This window comes from Aspergillus candidus, assembly GCF_002847045.1.
Source record: "Aspergillus candidus strain CBS 102.13 unplaced genomic scaffold BDW47scaffold_2, whole genome shotgun sequence".
Classification (NCBI taxonomy): domain Eukaryota; kingdom Fungi; phylum Ascomycota; class Eurotiomycetes; order Eurotiales; family Aspergillaceae; genus Aspergillus; species Aspergillus candidus.
In genome coordinates, this window is record NW_020194007.1 from 650,117 (window position 1) to 665,157 (window position 15,041).

The following is a 15,041-nucleotide window of genomic DNA, read 5'->3' on the forward strand; positions in this document are numbered from 1 at the left end:
TCGATTACCATTGTTATTGGAGTTTGAGATTTGTGGTGGCTTTCAAGACCTCCCCTCGGTAGTCCAGACCTAATCCAATTTGTTGAATCGTATCCTCCTATACTCCGTACTACCTGGTACTATAGCAGGTACTAAGTACCTTAGTGTCTCGGAGAGCGAATACTGGCGAGGTAATAGATATCATGTGATTCGTGGTCGAGTCAAATGGGCTTTCGATGATCAAATAGTCGGTGGAGTCATTCTCAGCCTTCTCCACATTTCATCGACTAGTCTGCGGATAGTCTGGTATCTGTATCGCACGGGTGAGATTGGATTTCAGATCGAGTGAGACGAGCGTGTCTGATCAGTGATCGCTGGCAAGTTTCCAGTGTACTTACCCCTTTCTGGCTGCTGAATACTATACTACAGTAATACTTACTGTACTCTGAAGACGCTTTGCACGAAGTCCAGATATGACCTGATGGACTCGACACCGTCAATTATCCCTTCAAACGGGGACATCCTGCACGGGGTTGTCAAACAAAACAAGGCAGACAGACAGACAAAAAAGCGCCACGACATGATTCATTCCCCCCCATCCACAGGCTGTCCGTCTGCCATTGTGGAGTCCACCAGGTGACACCCATCAACAAATCAGGCCCATCCACAACAGAAACCAAAAGAAAAAAGACTCGTTCCAGTGTCCACCCTTTTCCTTTTCGCCCGCCCCTCCAAATGACAATTCCCCCACGGTGGATTGGCTGGCTGCATGACGCAAGGCCTAAAGCGAAGGCATGTCCGTCTGTCTACCAGCCTGCTCCCTCGACGAACCATGATCTGTGCGACGATCAGCCCATCAACCACTCACAAGCATCCAGTGGATCCCTAAGGGTGCCAATCCCCTCCCGCTATCGAAAAGATCGGCGCGGGCGAGATTTCAGCTCAGATCTGCATCACATCGAGGGATGGGCTTGACTTGAGTGGTGTCGCTGCTGCAGCTGGTCTCCATAGGTAATAAGCGCGGCGTGGTCCGGTAGGGAGTTTGAGTCAAACAATAACAATAACAATTCTAATCCTAATTATAATACTAATAATATCGGTGCCATCCTCCCTCGTTCCCGTCTGATTCTGATTTCTCTCCGTTGTTTACTGGACTACTCCCAAGGAGACGGTGCAACATGTCTACCCCCATTCCCAAGCCTAAAGGGCTCCCGATTTTGGGAAATTTGTTTAACCTCGATGGGAATAATCCTTGGGCTTCGTTTAATAAGCTGGCTTTGACTAATAAGGATTTCCGTGTGTACCCCCAGGCATGATACAGTTGCAAGCAGACTGCAATTGCTCTTCACGGAGTATCTAGATCAACTCAACTAACTGGCCAGGTCCCATCTTCAAAATCAGCATCCTCGGACACGACATCGTCTTCGTCACAGGCGCCGCCCTTCTAGAAGAAATCTGCGACGAGAAGCGATTCCGCAAATGCGTCGCAGGCCCCATCATCGAGATCCGCGCCGCAGTGCACGACAGCCTCTTCACGGCAAAACATGACGAAATGGAGATGTGGGGGATCGCCCACCGCATCATGGCACCACTGGCAACCCCCGAAGCAACCGCCCTCCTATACAGCGGCATCCGCGAAACATCCGCCGACCTGATCAAAAAATGGACAGCAGGCCCGCGCCAACGCGTCCACATCACCAACGACCTCGACCGACTCAACCACGAAGCCAACACGCTCTGCTTCTTCGACAAACGCGTCCACTGCATGGAAGGGCCAGAACCAGCCCTCGTCGCAGCCATGGCCGATTCAACTGGCGAATCACTCAAGCGCCCAACCCGCCCCCGCCTCCTCACCTGGCTCCTGCACGAGCGCAAATGGAAACGCGACATCAAAACCATGCGCGACTTCGGCGCCTCCCTCGTCCAACACCGCCGCGACAACCCCTCCGACAAAAAGGACATGCTGCACGCCCTCATGCACGGCACAGACCCCGAAACAGGCCGCTCCCTCACCGAAAGCCAGGTTCTCGACGAGATCATCAACGTCTACATCGGCAGCGCCACAGCCCCCAACCTCGTCGCCTTCGCCCTCTACTACCTCATGAAGAACCCAGACGAGATCCGCAAGGCCCAAGACGAGCTCGACACCGTCGTCGGCCCCACAGCTGACCTCGAACACACCCACCTCACCAACCTCCCCTACGTCGAGGCCATCCTCCGCGAAGCTTTCCGCCTATCTGGCGTCGCGCCGGGATTCAACATCGAGCCCATCCCCGAAGAGGGGAACGACGCGCCCGTCATGCTCGCCGGCGGCGAGTACCAAGTCCCGCGCAACCAGCCCCTCATCGCCATTCTGGCAGCCGTGAACCGCGACCCGGCTGTCTTCGACGACCCGGACGCGTTCAAGCCTGAGCGCATGGTCGGCGAGAAGTTCGATGCGCTCCCTGCGGGGGTCAAGAAGGGCTTTGGAAATGGCCAGCGGAGGTGCTTTGGGTCTCGCTATGCGTGGGAGTGGTCGTTTTTTACGCTCGCTGCTATTCTCAAGGACGTGGACTTTCAGCAGGCGGACCCGTCGTATGTTATGCATAATGAGGGCGTGAATTATAGTGGGGCGTTTACTGTCAAGCCTGTTGGTTTCTTTGGGATTACGGGGCCGAGGGTGAGGCAGTAGTGATGGATTGGACTTTGCGAGGAGTGTGGTAGCTGTTCTAGACTGATCAGGCTCTACCCTGTGGCTGTATGACAGATTCAAGGAGAAATTCGATGGTTATATTTGATACCAATTGGGGGGAATGACAGGTTGATATACTGTATGGCATGGAGGCAATAATCAGCAAATATATAATGGAGATGTGTAACGCGATTTATTCTATTCAATCGACCCCGCAATTACAGCTGGAGACTCTGCCATGGATTTTGATTCTCTAGATTGTTTTTGCACCGTTCTATGTAAAAGCTACTCCCCCCCCCCACCTGTACATGTGCCACATTCATACACAGACAACTTACCCAGTCTATTTTCCAAATGCTACCAATTATCCCGTACCATAAAAAACAAAATTAAGCTACCAGTCTCCAGTCCATGTCTATACTACGCCGTGGTAAAACACGTGATAGGGCACCATTGACCCCGGTCACGTGGGGCTTAAATCACCTACAATTGACCTGACTCGGTCAGCGGTCTTTGTCTTCCGCAGACAACAGCTCAATACCTTGAGAATTATCCTTGAAGCTCACCAGCCATGGTATTTGCTATCTGCTTGCGCATTGAGATGTTGATACTCGGTCATGATCTACAATTGCCCTTAGCCGGGCTGTTATAATATCCAACAGCCTGTGAGAGAATAATGTGGCTATATAGGTGAGTTGTTTGGACAGCTGGCCATCTATAACACAAGAAATTGCAGAATGAGGTCGATTGCACTGAGAAGCAGAACAGAAGGAAATGAAAGGAAAGGAAGTAATGGAAAGAGAACCCATTCTGAAGCTGGACAAACATCGATCAAAACAATGACACGCAGAATGTACTTTGAATGAGACAGCAAAGAAGACTTGGCAAAAGACGCAACCACACTTCGACAAGGAAAATACAAGACTATACTAATCAAAATGAATCCTCCACAACTCCCGATCACAGCGACTCTTATACCCCGTCCGCGTGTGCAGCATGCTCGTATTGTCGCTGACTAGCATGTCGCCCCTCTCCCACTCAAACCGCAAACAGACCCGATAGTCATAAGTCATGCGATCAATGACGTCCACCAGCGCCTGGTCCTCGTTCTCGACATGCACCGCACAGGTCGAGAATTTGGTCTTCGTCTTGTCCCATGGCTGGTGCCAGCGCACGCAGGGCAAGCCCGTGACCTTGTGCGTCACGACAAGTGGTAGGCTCTTGAGCTTGGCATCCCAGAAGCCGTCATTGTCCATAGCCCACGTAACAGGCTGGAGACGCTCTGCAGTCCACGGGAGTGGCAGATAGCGGAATAGGAGGCGCGAGCTGGCAAACAGCGTGTACCCGCTGCCTTTCGGGGCGGTCGCTGGACAGGTGAAGTACTGATACCCTGGGGGCCTCTGGACGCGGACGGTCTCGCCCGTAGCAGGGTCAGTCTGGTCTTCGAACTTGAACATGCCGTCGAAGTGCATGGGCATGGCTTCGTTTGAAGTGACGTTGTTGCCTAGCTTGTCGGTCCGCCCCGCGTCCCGCACTTTCTGGATCACTCCGAAGCTCCAGGGGAGGATGGTGCCTAGCTCGGAGGCGGTTGCCAGGTACTCTTCCTCGTTGAGGGAGTCGGAAAAGCCGCGGAGTACGACCGGTGAGAAGGTGTTGGACAACTGTCGGACTTTGCGCATGGGGATGGTCCGGATGGAGGGCGGGGCACGGCTGTCGTCGATGTCGACGGGGCGGATGATCAGCCCGCAGGGGTAGAGGTGCTCGAATTTGACGGTGAGCCCGTCGGCACGCAAGTCGAAGAGGTCCGATCGCTCACGGAAGTAATACGGGCGGCCGTTCTTGTAGATCAGGTCGTGCGTCTCGCGCACGTCTTCGGCATGCACCGTGCGGAACGTGCCGTCGGCGTTGACAGCGATGGACGAGTGCCAGGGCGTGTACCCGAGGGCACCGCGGATCTGGGGAACCAGAGAGATGGAGAGCTTACGCTCGCCATTGGACTCATGGATCGAGAGGCGCACGTAGTCGCCGCGGTTGGCCTTGATCGCAGCGGCGAACGCCTTACCGCGGACGATCATACTGCGCGCGATATCAGCGATGCGTGCCTGGCGGGCCTTCTTCGTCGTAAACTGCTTGTCTTCCTGGTGCGCCAGGTCCTTGGTCAGGAACTTGATGTACCCGCGGTACGTCAGGCAGGTGTCGTTGTCATTGCGGATGGCCTCGGCGGCATCGAAGGTCGGGTCACCGAATCGGTACACGAGCTCCCGGCGCAGACAGTTGGCGTGCGCCAGGTAGTGCACCTTGGCTTCTTCGGGGCTGCTTGTCTTGATCCAGGGGTGTTCGAGGAGCTCGAACAGCCGGATGAACTTGACGTGGTGCAGTTCCTGCTCGACGGCCATCTTCCGCAGGGTCTCGCCGTAGTCCCACACCGTCTCGTCGGTTACACCCAGGATGTCTGCGATGGTTTGGTCAAGTCAAATCACGTATGTGGAAGGTGTCTTACTTACCGTTGTATACCAAACCGTCCGAGCTGATATACGCGTCTGCGCCGGGTTCGTATACTTGGGCGATATTCTGGCACAGTCCGTTGAGGTGGTGCAGGGCCAGCTCCTCGCCCATATCCGGGAGCACACCGAGGACCTTGTCTCGCGCGTTGGGGGATTTGAAAGGAAAGGCGGGGAGGACCATGCGGACCGGCTCGCCTTTCTTGACTTGTTCGAGAACAGTAGGGATGAAAGATGAAAGACCCTTCCAAGATTCGCCTGTCTTCTCATAGTTCACCCCGTAGCTCTCGATGACCTTTAGGATTGCAATAGCTGTCTGCTTCTCTTTGAAAATCTCCGGCTCATCTCCGTTGACGGACGGCTCGGGGGTCAGGATGTCTACGTCGGATGCCGGCCCTTGGGACTGGGCCGTGTCTTCCTCTTCCAGGATATGTGGTCCAGCCCCGTTGACATCCCCGTTCACTTCACGGGGTGTCTCGAGCATTGCAGTCATTTCTGTCTCCTCTCGATCTGGCTCTAAACATGAGTCAACATCAATATCTCCAATACGATCAGTCAGCGAGCTTCCTCACCTGTCCAACGACGCGGTCCATCCACTGCGAGCGAGACGGTATCTGCATCCGGCGCGGAGCCCACCTCGGAAGAATCGACAACAGCGGACACCTTGAGTGCCGACTTGGCGCTGTACGACTCGTGTGCCTCGACCTGGGACTCCTCAAGGCAATCAGTACTAGGTAGGACAGCAATCATGGCGTCTGTTTCTTGTTTCACGTATGGGAAATCAATCAAGAGCCAACTGAAACTTGCTCGAACGTGCTCAGTAGTGCAGTTGAAAACTGGATGTGTGTTGGAATTCAGGGTCTGTGTCTCCATCCCCTTGAACAACAGCATGGATTTTCCCTCCTTATATAGCCCAGTTCCCAAGGTTTCTTTTCCCTCCACCAGACCAAAATCAATAAAAAAAGGATCAGAGTGTGCCATCGGGGATTATGGTTAACGCTCCTGTCAGCAGAATACGAAGAGAGCCAAAAGTCATCTCAGCCTGAGCACACCACGACGAACAGCCGCCTGTCCACGAGCACAACTCGCGCTGAATTGAGTATTCGGTCCGTTCAGCTTGCCCGACACCAGGTCTTCAGTCCCCTGTTGAACTGAGTAAGGCATGAGCCTTGGAAAACTCAGAACCCGAATCGACGAACCAACCAGTTTGTCGTCCGCTGCTGAAGTTCGCGCTGTAGTCATGTCTTCCGGAGATGCCCTGACGAAAATGTCGGAGGTGATGACTAGAGCTGCATGCGCTCCGGAGGCATTTATTGGCTAGCTGGGACGTCCGTCGAACTGCTCCTGCCTATCCTTAGGTAGGTACCATCGCCACAATGGCCATTTTTAGATGTCTCAGGGACGAGGGTTTGGAAAGCTGTCTGTACGGCTGGCTGGATGCTGGCTGCTGGCTAGATGGCTCTGGTTTGGGCATATCAGCTTGTCCGTGTCAACGCGTGGCTCGAACGCCTGATCCCTGACTACACCTAACACTAAAGCTAGACCCAGATCCGCATATATGAATCTGTCTATGACAAACGGACCCAGTGGCTGGCGTCGAGGGCGAGTGTCACTAGTACTTGGTTTAGACTATGGAAACAGCAGCGTCAACCCCAGGAGACTCGTGGTTTGTCCCTGCAGGGATTCCCTCCCCGGACGTCCGGTATATAGGCGTACATAAGATGGGCCATTGTGACTGTTGATGACAGCTTTTCGGCACCCAAGGGGCAATTCGTCATGAACCCCTGTGGCGTTCTCGTTTCTCTTTTTCATTTTTTCATTTCTTGTTTTTCTTTTAGGTTTTTGCTTCCAAAGCCCTCGTACGGGGTTGGTGACACCAATGTTGACACCACAGACAACATGCTTTTGTGTTGCTCTATCCCGAAGAACGCCCACCCAATAGAATATTCGCCTTTTGAACTTTTGTCCTATTCCCGCTTCTACACAGGCACCTACGCCGAACGGTACTAACGGGGATGACGGAAGTCAAAATCTTTGGCTCAACAAATCAAATGTATTGAACTAGCTCTACGGTGGATGAACGCCCATCCGCGTGGCCTCGTCACTCGCTTAACTTCACATCATACTCCATCACGCGCGCGACGAACTGGGCCATATCGGGAGAGATCAACCGAGAGACCAGATGAAGCGAGGCATCCAGCCCACTGCTGATTCCCCCGGCCGTCAGCAGACGAACGCCCAGCGAGCTAACCTCCTGGTCGACATAGCGGCGGTGGATAATAGTAGGCGGCGCGGCAGCGGGGTTGTTTACCTCTGCGCAGAGCCGGCCCAGGGACTCCACCGCGCGGTGGTGGGTAGTGGCCACCACACCATCGGTGAGCAGCCCCGCCTTGGCAACCAGAAAGGCCCCCGTGCAGACGGAGAAGACCACGCGAGGGACACCCTCCTCCTTACGGGGTAGGGCAGCGAACCTGCGAATGAGGTCCACTTCGGGAGTTTCGCGATGGTCGTGGGAAGGAGCGAGCAGACCGTCTATGACGGACGGCGGGGCGCCGGGGCAAACCAGGATGTCGTACTCGGGGAGTTTGCGCGAGGTGGTGGGGTCTGCGATGACGAGGTCGGCGTTGATGGAGAGGGCGTTTTTGGCGCGCACGATGGAGTCGCGGGCGATGATGTCGATGGTGAAGGCGAGGTCTGGGTCGTCGGGGTTGTGGTTGTGGGAGACGTGGGAGAGGATCTCGAGGGGGCCGGTGAAGTCGAGGAGGTCGACGCCGTTGAAGATTAGGACGGCGACTTTGTAGTATTTCTGGGGGGGAGACATTGTGTAGGAAATTAGTGCTGGATATCGATCTTTGGTGGTGGTGATGCTCGTCGTCGTCGTCGTGCGGTAGACACTGCGTTATGTGTTTGGGTTCAAATACCGGTAACAAAGTGCAAACCACCATCGGAGGATGCACTACATTCCATCCCTTCTCCCCTTTCATACATCGGTAGATTTCTACCTGGCTACAGAGCCCACCTCAGCTGAAGTGAGAGTTCTCAAACCCGTGTCCACCATGCTGACTCTGCTGACTCCTCTTGACGCCCAGGGGGAAAACATCAACTCGCCACATGTAGATGTCTCAGCCCCAGAAATAGATATAATGATTACTCAGTTTGATCTCGGCGTGTCCGGCTTGATTTCTTTGCATGTCTAATGGAGGGAGGACCGTAATCATCAGACCTTGGGCTGGATGTGGATGGGATGCATGTATGTTGGGTCTGCAGGATATGTACAGTCGTCCAGAATTTGCAAGACACAAGAATATTATGCCATACAGCAAAGAGTCAAGAAGAAAAAGAGGAAGGCAGACTAAATCCAATGGTATACATCATATTCATCACTTCTACCCCATAATGAAAAATCTCTACAATTTCCATCTACTAGATCATAATAAGCGGCCTCCTAGTCCACCCAAAAAACACATCTACGGGGTATATTTATAGTATCTTCAGATGCCGTCATATCCTCTATGCATCGTAGCAAGCACTAGCGTGAGCGATCTGCAGATCTCTCGTCTCCACTTCAGCTAGCCTACTTGCACTTCCACCGCCACTCTTCATGTACGTACTTGGGTGTTTGTGTAAATTATACATATATCTATTAATTTATCTTAATTATGATGATGTATTGGATGCCCTACTTCTGATACATTAGTCCCTACCCAGTACTTTGTTGTTGAATCTGCGGTGGTTGCGCTTGTATATCCGTATCTAGAGAACCTGATACACCTAACATGCATAGAGAACACCGGTGCTCCAATGAATAAATCAAACAATTCAATATGTCCGAATTAGTAGAAAAGAGAAATACATTCGTACTTACTGCATATGCCCATCCTTCAAAGAACATCGGGAGAAATGTATAAATCGGGCAGATTATTGACTTACATAAAATCCTCTACCAACCTACAGACGTAGGCCAACCATAGATGAACAAGCGAACAACGGGTTAAATTAAGCATATGGCGCCCAATAACGCCAAATACCTCACGATAATATCCTAATGTATACAACAAAGATATCTCCAAAAAGCCAATCAATCAAAGAACCAACCCGTGTATTTTTCCTCGCCAGCCCATCCATCCATCCAACCAACCAATCAACTAAACACCCATCGTACAATCATGCAAAACCGGGAAAAAATGCAACCAGTGCTAAAACAAAAGAAAATCAACCATCACAAGTGGACCGAATCAACTCCACAATGGCGGGTGGATGTACTCCGACGCCCGGTCGAGGATATTCGGGAACGTCCACTCGCTGCTGGTAGAGCTTTCCGGAGTCGGCGGCGGGAGCGATCCCATGTTGGGCGTCAAGCTGGCAGAGACGGGCGCCGCGAAGGGGCCCATTGTGGCGCTGCCGGGGGCTGCCACTGGGTGCATGTAGGCCGGAGACCCGGCGGGCCCGGAGCCCGTCGACGGGGCCATGCCGTGCGATGCGAATGCGGCTTCGAGTTTCTCCAGTGCGCTGAGAGTCTTTGTGAGGGGCTTGGCCCACTGTGTTTGAGTGTCGATTGCGACGGCTGCTGATGCGGGGGAGGCGGAACTGAGGGCTGCGGGGCTGGTTGCGGATGGGGCGGCGGGTTCGCCGGCGGGGAAGCCTTCGGAGTTGGCGCGCTCGGAGATGATTAGCTTTAGTTGCTGGAGGAGGGACCAGAACCGAGGGTCGGTCTTGGACTCCTCTGTGACGGCTAGGAGGAAGATGGAGCTGATGGCTCGCTGGAGGGTGATCCATGAGCGGGAGGCGTGCGAGCTGACTGAGTGCATTTCGATGTAGGCTTCCACTGTTGTCATGAGGCTGCTTACGCAGTCTGCGCGCATGCTGGCGATGGCTGGGTCTTTGGGGTGGGCGGCGTATTTGAGAGCTGGCCGACACAGCTCGGAGGAGAAGTAGGATGAGTGCAATTTCAGGACGAGCCGCTCTAGGTGTTGTGTGGGCGTCATGCAGTACTCGCGGTCCCGCAGGTACGGTTGGGCCTCGGCGATGACCTGCTGGATTCTCTCTTTGTACGATTGGATGGATTTGGAACTCATTTGGTTATGAGGGCTGAGCATTCGGCCACGGACGACCTCCAACGCCAGTGAGATGACCCGGCAGAGAGATTCGAAGTATGGTCGATCGTTTGGAACGGAGTCGTCGCGGTATGCGATATCAGGTTGGCTCACGGCTGTCGTCGAGGGCCGATCGTAGGATAGAGAGAAGTGACTATCTTGCCACGCCATCGACCACCTGCCCACTATTAGACCACCAGCTAGGGATAAAAGGGTGGGGTGAACAATTGACTTACCAAACATGTCGTCTCCGGTATCTCTCTGCCGGTGAGAAGTGACTTGATTCAACATGCAATCCAAGAGCCAGCCCCATTCGGAGAGTCATGCCTAGTCTGGTCAGCGGTGAAATACAACGAGCGAGGAACAGGACTAACCGAGAAGCACGTAGGAAATTCCCGGGTTCATATTATAAGACAGAACATTGCCAATGACCAGGAGAGTCTCAATGGCCTCGATTGTCGGCTGCGACATGAAATTGGTCATCCGCAAACATTGGTAGGAGCAACAAACTAAACAGATCAGCACAGTGACACAGCCGAGCATTCGGAGACAAAGCGTACCGTAAACCTGAGAGGTCAACTCTCGTTCTTTACCAGGGATGTCAGAAGATTGGCAGCCGGACGCCAACACAGCAAACAGCAAACCCAAAAAGGCAATGCTGACGCCGAACGGCTTCTGCGTCTGATTCGCATCTACTTGGTACGCTCCGCCCATCGCCGCTCGGTTTTGTAGAACAAGATCGAGATACATTTCGAACTGCGGGATATCTCCAAGCACGGGGTAGATAGCGCCCGCAATATCACGATAGTAGATGAAGAATCTGCCAACCGTCTATCAATATCATGCGCGAAGGGAGGGAAGAAAAAGAAACTCACTCTTTACACTGTCGATCGCTGGGAAGTGCGCCACAAACGGCGCTCACATCAAAGGTCGACATATCCGAGGACCACAGATCAACGAACGGATACGTCGCGGACTCGTTGTCAAGACCCAGCTTGGGTAAGATCCCTCCCTCCAAGAGGGCTTGCAACTGGTCCGACCCAGACTTATTGTTGAGTATATATGCCAACACAGATCTCGACCCCAGATGGACGGTGCCCTCGCCCAAGGTGTTTGGCGCGTGGATGCCCTCGCGCTCAGGAGACGGAGGTTTAGACCGGTTGCTAGCCTCCGCGCTCTGGACGCTTCCCGTTTCCGTCAACGCCGGCCCTTCTTCCGCCCTCTCCAGTCCGGTCCGCATATTCGAGATAGTCTGCTCCATATCCCTAAGTCGACTGCGAATGTTGTCCCACTCCTCGCGCGCAATCGACACGCGAGCTCCAGGGGCCGGTCCGCTCGGCCGGCGCAAGCCGGCCTCCGTTAATCCGGGCTCCTGCTTCAAGCGCATATTGGCATCCGCGGGGCCCGGGAGGCCGACACTTTCTGGTACACTGGCCTGCGAGCCTCCGACTGGACTATCGCGGTAGGGCTGCGCGAGAGGCCCCGCCATGACGCGTTTTTTCGAGGGTCGTTCGTACGAGCACAGATCGGCGTGGTCTCGCTTCACGCACCCGTCGCAAGGGAGGTTCCGATCGCACTTGACCTTCCGGGCATGACACGGGTAGCAGGCTTTGGGCTCTCGCGCTTTCCGCTTGGTGCGAATGATCGCATCGACTTGGGAGCGGGGGAGGTCGGTGACGGACCGAGAGGCAGTCGCCATGTCGGAGCCGGGTAGAGGCGACGGGAACGACATGGACGACTGATATGGCGAAGTCATTGTGGTACAGTTAGCGTCGTCAGAGGAATCAGTGCCTGGTGGTCTATTCGGCTCTGTCGGGGAGCCTGTCGGAAACCTGTCCGGGCGATCGCGGGTCGTTCTGCCAACCGGTGTCGTCGCAGACGGAGAAGAACGGGCACAGAAAGAGGATCGGATGGGCGGCTAGCGTCACGCTGAGGGTAACCGAATGTACATTGCTGGATCGAGTCGAGAGCAGTCGTTTAGTAGAGATTCGAACGGGGGGGAACGGGTCACCGAAGCTTTCCAATGGAGGAATCAATGCGGGATGGAGGAGGCGAAAGACGGGGAGAGCAAGACAGTGGCACGTGACCAGGATGCCCGGAATGCTGACTCAGCCAGGGTCTGCACGTGACGGGGCGGGGAATCCCCATGCCCTAATTTTCAGTGACGTCGAACGGCTGTGGCGAGCAAACGGATGGAGTTCTCCAGACTAACGAGGTGATGGTGCCTTGGATTGTGTGTCTATCTCGCTAGAGTCGATATTGTATATCGACTGACGAGTCTTAAGTTGGAATTTCGGTCAATATTACTCAATCTATTTTTGACGAGACTTATGATGGTCATACAGGAGATACTTGGACACAGTGCTAACAACTTATCTATGGATTTATAGACAACTATATATACACACGTCTTGCAACATATTAAGGTATTCTTTAATTAGAAAAAGGGAAAAGATAGAAATCAAAAACGCTAGTGGAAACTCCCAAACTTTTTCAAATGCCGCGTAAATGCATCAACCAATCTCAAAGCAAACCACGCCGAGCGGGAGGATGGGGATATCAAGACAATGCATGGGGGTATTTCAATAATTAGGTCCGTAAAAGGGTCAGACGGGAATGTGAAGATGGATCAAACACAAGTGATCCAGATCCGAGCAACCCGTGATAATTTTTGTTTTGTTTCAAGTTTAGAACTTGCCATGCTCTTCGTCGGGGACGAAGGCGTATTTGGAATAGCGGCGGATAGACTCTCCCTTAAAGTAGAAGACGAAGGGAATCAAGCAGCAAGCCAGACCCAGGAAGGCCAGCAGCGTGCTCGCCCACTCGTAACCCAGACGATGATACATCTGTTCGGTGAACAGCACCGTGCTGGCACCCCACATCGAACGCAGGAAGGTCTTGGCTGCCAAGGCGGAGGCGGCTTGGTGCTGGTAGGTGTCGACCAGGTAGTTATTGGCCGAGTTGTACAGGAAGATGAAGCCAAAGCCGACGGGGAAACCACCGATGGCGGGGCCGAACCAGTGGATACGGGGGTACGAGGTCCAGGCGAAGATGAACAGACCGATCGGGATCAGCCAGCACGAGAGCATCATGGGAATCAGACGGCTCTCGGCGGGGGGTTGCCGGCCACCGTTCTTCGCATAGAGAGACAGGTAATGCTTGTTCACCAGGGGGGCGCAAGCCGCACTGAGCAGGACACCGATAGCGAGAGGAATGAACATCAGACCAGTAGATCCAGCGCTCCATCCCTTGCCTTCTTCAAAAACGATAGGGTAACTAGACGGACGATTGTTAGGAGGACGATCCCAATTACGTCATAGGGGATTATGGACTTACGCAACGAAGAACATGTACAGCAGACCGTACAGGACCGACATGTAGATGGCGATGAACAGCACAATGGGCTCCAGGAAGAGAAGCTGGAAGGGGCGGAAGAGGAAGATGCGCAGCTTCTCGCCCATCGGACGGGGATCCAGCTCGGTCTCGGTCACGTACTTCTCGTCGTTCTCGGTCTTGCGCAACTTCTGGGCTCTCTTCTTCAGAAGGGTAGGGGCATAGGTTTCCGGCACGGTGAAAGTGATCAGAACCCAGGCGCAGAATCCGAGGATCAGCTGGATCCAGTACAGCCACCTCCAGTCACCCGTGCCATCCGCGAGGTAGCCACCGACAAGGGGACCAATGGCGGGACCAATGAAAGGACTGGCGGAGAAAGCAGCCATGGGAACACCACGTTCCTCGTTCTTCCACAGATCGGCAAGCGTGCCACCGACCAGCGTCATGGGCGCACTAAAGGCGATACCGTCGATCGCACGGCAGACGATCAGAGTTCCGATGTTCTTGGCGACGGCGCAGGGGATGATGAAGACAACGGCCAGTAAAAGAGTGAGAGCGTAAACGGGTCGGCGACCAAACATTTCTGATGCGGGGGCGAATGCCATGGGGCCTGGACAAGTCAGCTTTTGACGATCTCAAATGATTAAAGGAACTGGGTTTGTGGACCACTTACCAACACCGAAACCAATGACGAACACGGTGACCACGACCAGACTCACTTCACGCGACACGCCAAATTCCTTGGCGGGGCCTTCGATATCGGCCGTGATCACACTGCTGGTAAAGGCGACAACGAAACAGGTAAAGGACACGATCATGGTGCAGTACCATTTGAACGCTTTGGACCAGTTCTTCGGGTTCTCGGGGTCGTCGATCTTGAAGGTGACCAGCTTCCAATCCTCCATCTGCCCCGTGACGGTAGACTTGACGGGCTTGATGATCTCACCCGCCGCGGTCTCCGTCACGTACTCTTCCAGGTTGGCATTGTCGGTAACTTGGCGCAACGGAAGATCAGTTGGGTCGACCTGGTCGTTGGCAATGGAGCCCATGGTCATGGTCCGGGTGACCTCCGAAGAGAGGTCGTAATTTTGATTTTGTGGTTCGTGCATCTTGGACAAGGTGGATACAGATAGATGCTAAAGGGATGGGGAGGTAAAGGAAAACATTTGAAGGCCGGTGGGCAGGGGAGACGGGGTACTTATAGATTGACATCTTTGAATGTTCCCAGAATTAGAACGGGAAGAGTGGACCGATCAAAATAAATTTTTAACCTTTAGGATGATGCTTACAGGGTTCAATCTTCAAAGTTACCGTTTATCGAGATACCCAACTCGGCAATCGGCCGGGCGGTTTTGGGTCGGATACGATTCGGTTTCCCGATCGGGATGGTCTCTCTAACTGGATCTGGCGATATCTCCCGAGCGCCCGGGCCCGGGATCCTTACCCATTCCATCCCTCGTTGGT

The 15,041-nt window shown here is 53.8% G+C and overlaps 5 protein-coding genes across 5 annotated transcripts; 1 reads left to right on the plus strand and 4 right to left on the minus strand.

Moving 5' to 3' along the window:
* The first annotated feature begins 1,074 nt into the window (after positions 1–1,074).
* On the plus strand, positions 1,075–2,885 carry BDW47DRAFT_26449 (putative cytochrome P450). Its single transcript, XM_024818605.1, has 2 exons — positions 1,075–1,275; positions 1,362–2,885. Exons 1-2 carry the CDS (start codon positions 1,158–1,160, stop codon positions 2,648–2,650), a joined length of 1,407 nt encoding a protein of 468 aa, XP_024676284.1. The 5' UTR covers positions 1,075–1,157; the 3' UTR covers positions 2,651–2,885.
* Positions 2,886–3,579: 694 nt separating this feature from the next.
* xanB (isocyanide synthase xanB) lies at positions 3,580–6,174 on the minus strand (the record flags this gene model as incomplete). Its single annotated transcript, XM_024817321.1, has 2 exons — positions 5,155–6,174; positions 3,580–5,102 (listed from the first exon to the last, which is right to left on the minus strand). The coding sequence occupies exons 1-2, from the start codon at positions 5,642–5,644 to the stop codon at positions 3,580–3,582; spliced, it is 2,013 nt and encodes a 670-aa protein (XP_024676285.1). The 5' UTR covers positions 5,645–6,174.
* Positions 6,175–7,206: 1,032 nt separating this feature from the next.
* Positions 7,207–8,222, minus strand: xanA (isonitrile hydratase-like protein xanA). Its single transcript, XM_024818606.1, has one exon. The coding sequence runs from the start codon at positions 7,970–7,972 to the stop codon at positions 7,253–7,255; it is 720 nt and encodes a 239-aa protein (XP_024676286.1). The 5' UTR covers positions 7,973–8,222; the 3' UTR covers positions 7,207–7,252.
* A 919-nt stretch (positions 8,223–9,141) lies between these two features.
* On the minus strand, positions 9,142–12,248 carry BDW47DRAFT_98188 (putative C6 transcription factor). Its single transcript, XM_024820585.1, has 5 exons — positions 11,120–12,248; positions 10,805–11,064; positions 10,619–10,753; positions 10,481–10,571; positions 9,142–10,422 (listed from the first exon to the last, which is right to left on the minus strand). The coding sequence occupies exons 1-5, from the start codon at positions 11,998–12,000 to the stop codon at positions 9,387–9,389; spliced, it is 2,403 nt and encodes an 800-aa protein (XP_024676287.1). The 5' UTR covers positions 12,001–12,248; the 3' UTR covers positions 9,142–9,386.
* Positions 12,249–12,606: 358 nt separating this feature from the next.
* BDW47DRAFT_98189 (MFS transporter) lies at positions 12,607–14,787 on the minus strand. Its single transcript, XM_024820586.1, has 3 exons — positions 14,251–14,787; positions 13,581–14,187; positions 12,607–13,520 (listed from the first exon to the last, which is right to left on the minus strand). Exons 1-3 carry the CDS (start codon positions 14,684–14,686, stop codon positions 12,932–12,934), a joined length of 1,632 nt encoding a protein of 543 aa, XP_024676288.1. The 5' UTR covers positions 14,687–14,787; the 3' UTR covers positions 12,607–12,931.
* Between the last annotated feature and the right edge of the window lie 254 nt (positions 14,788–15,041).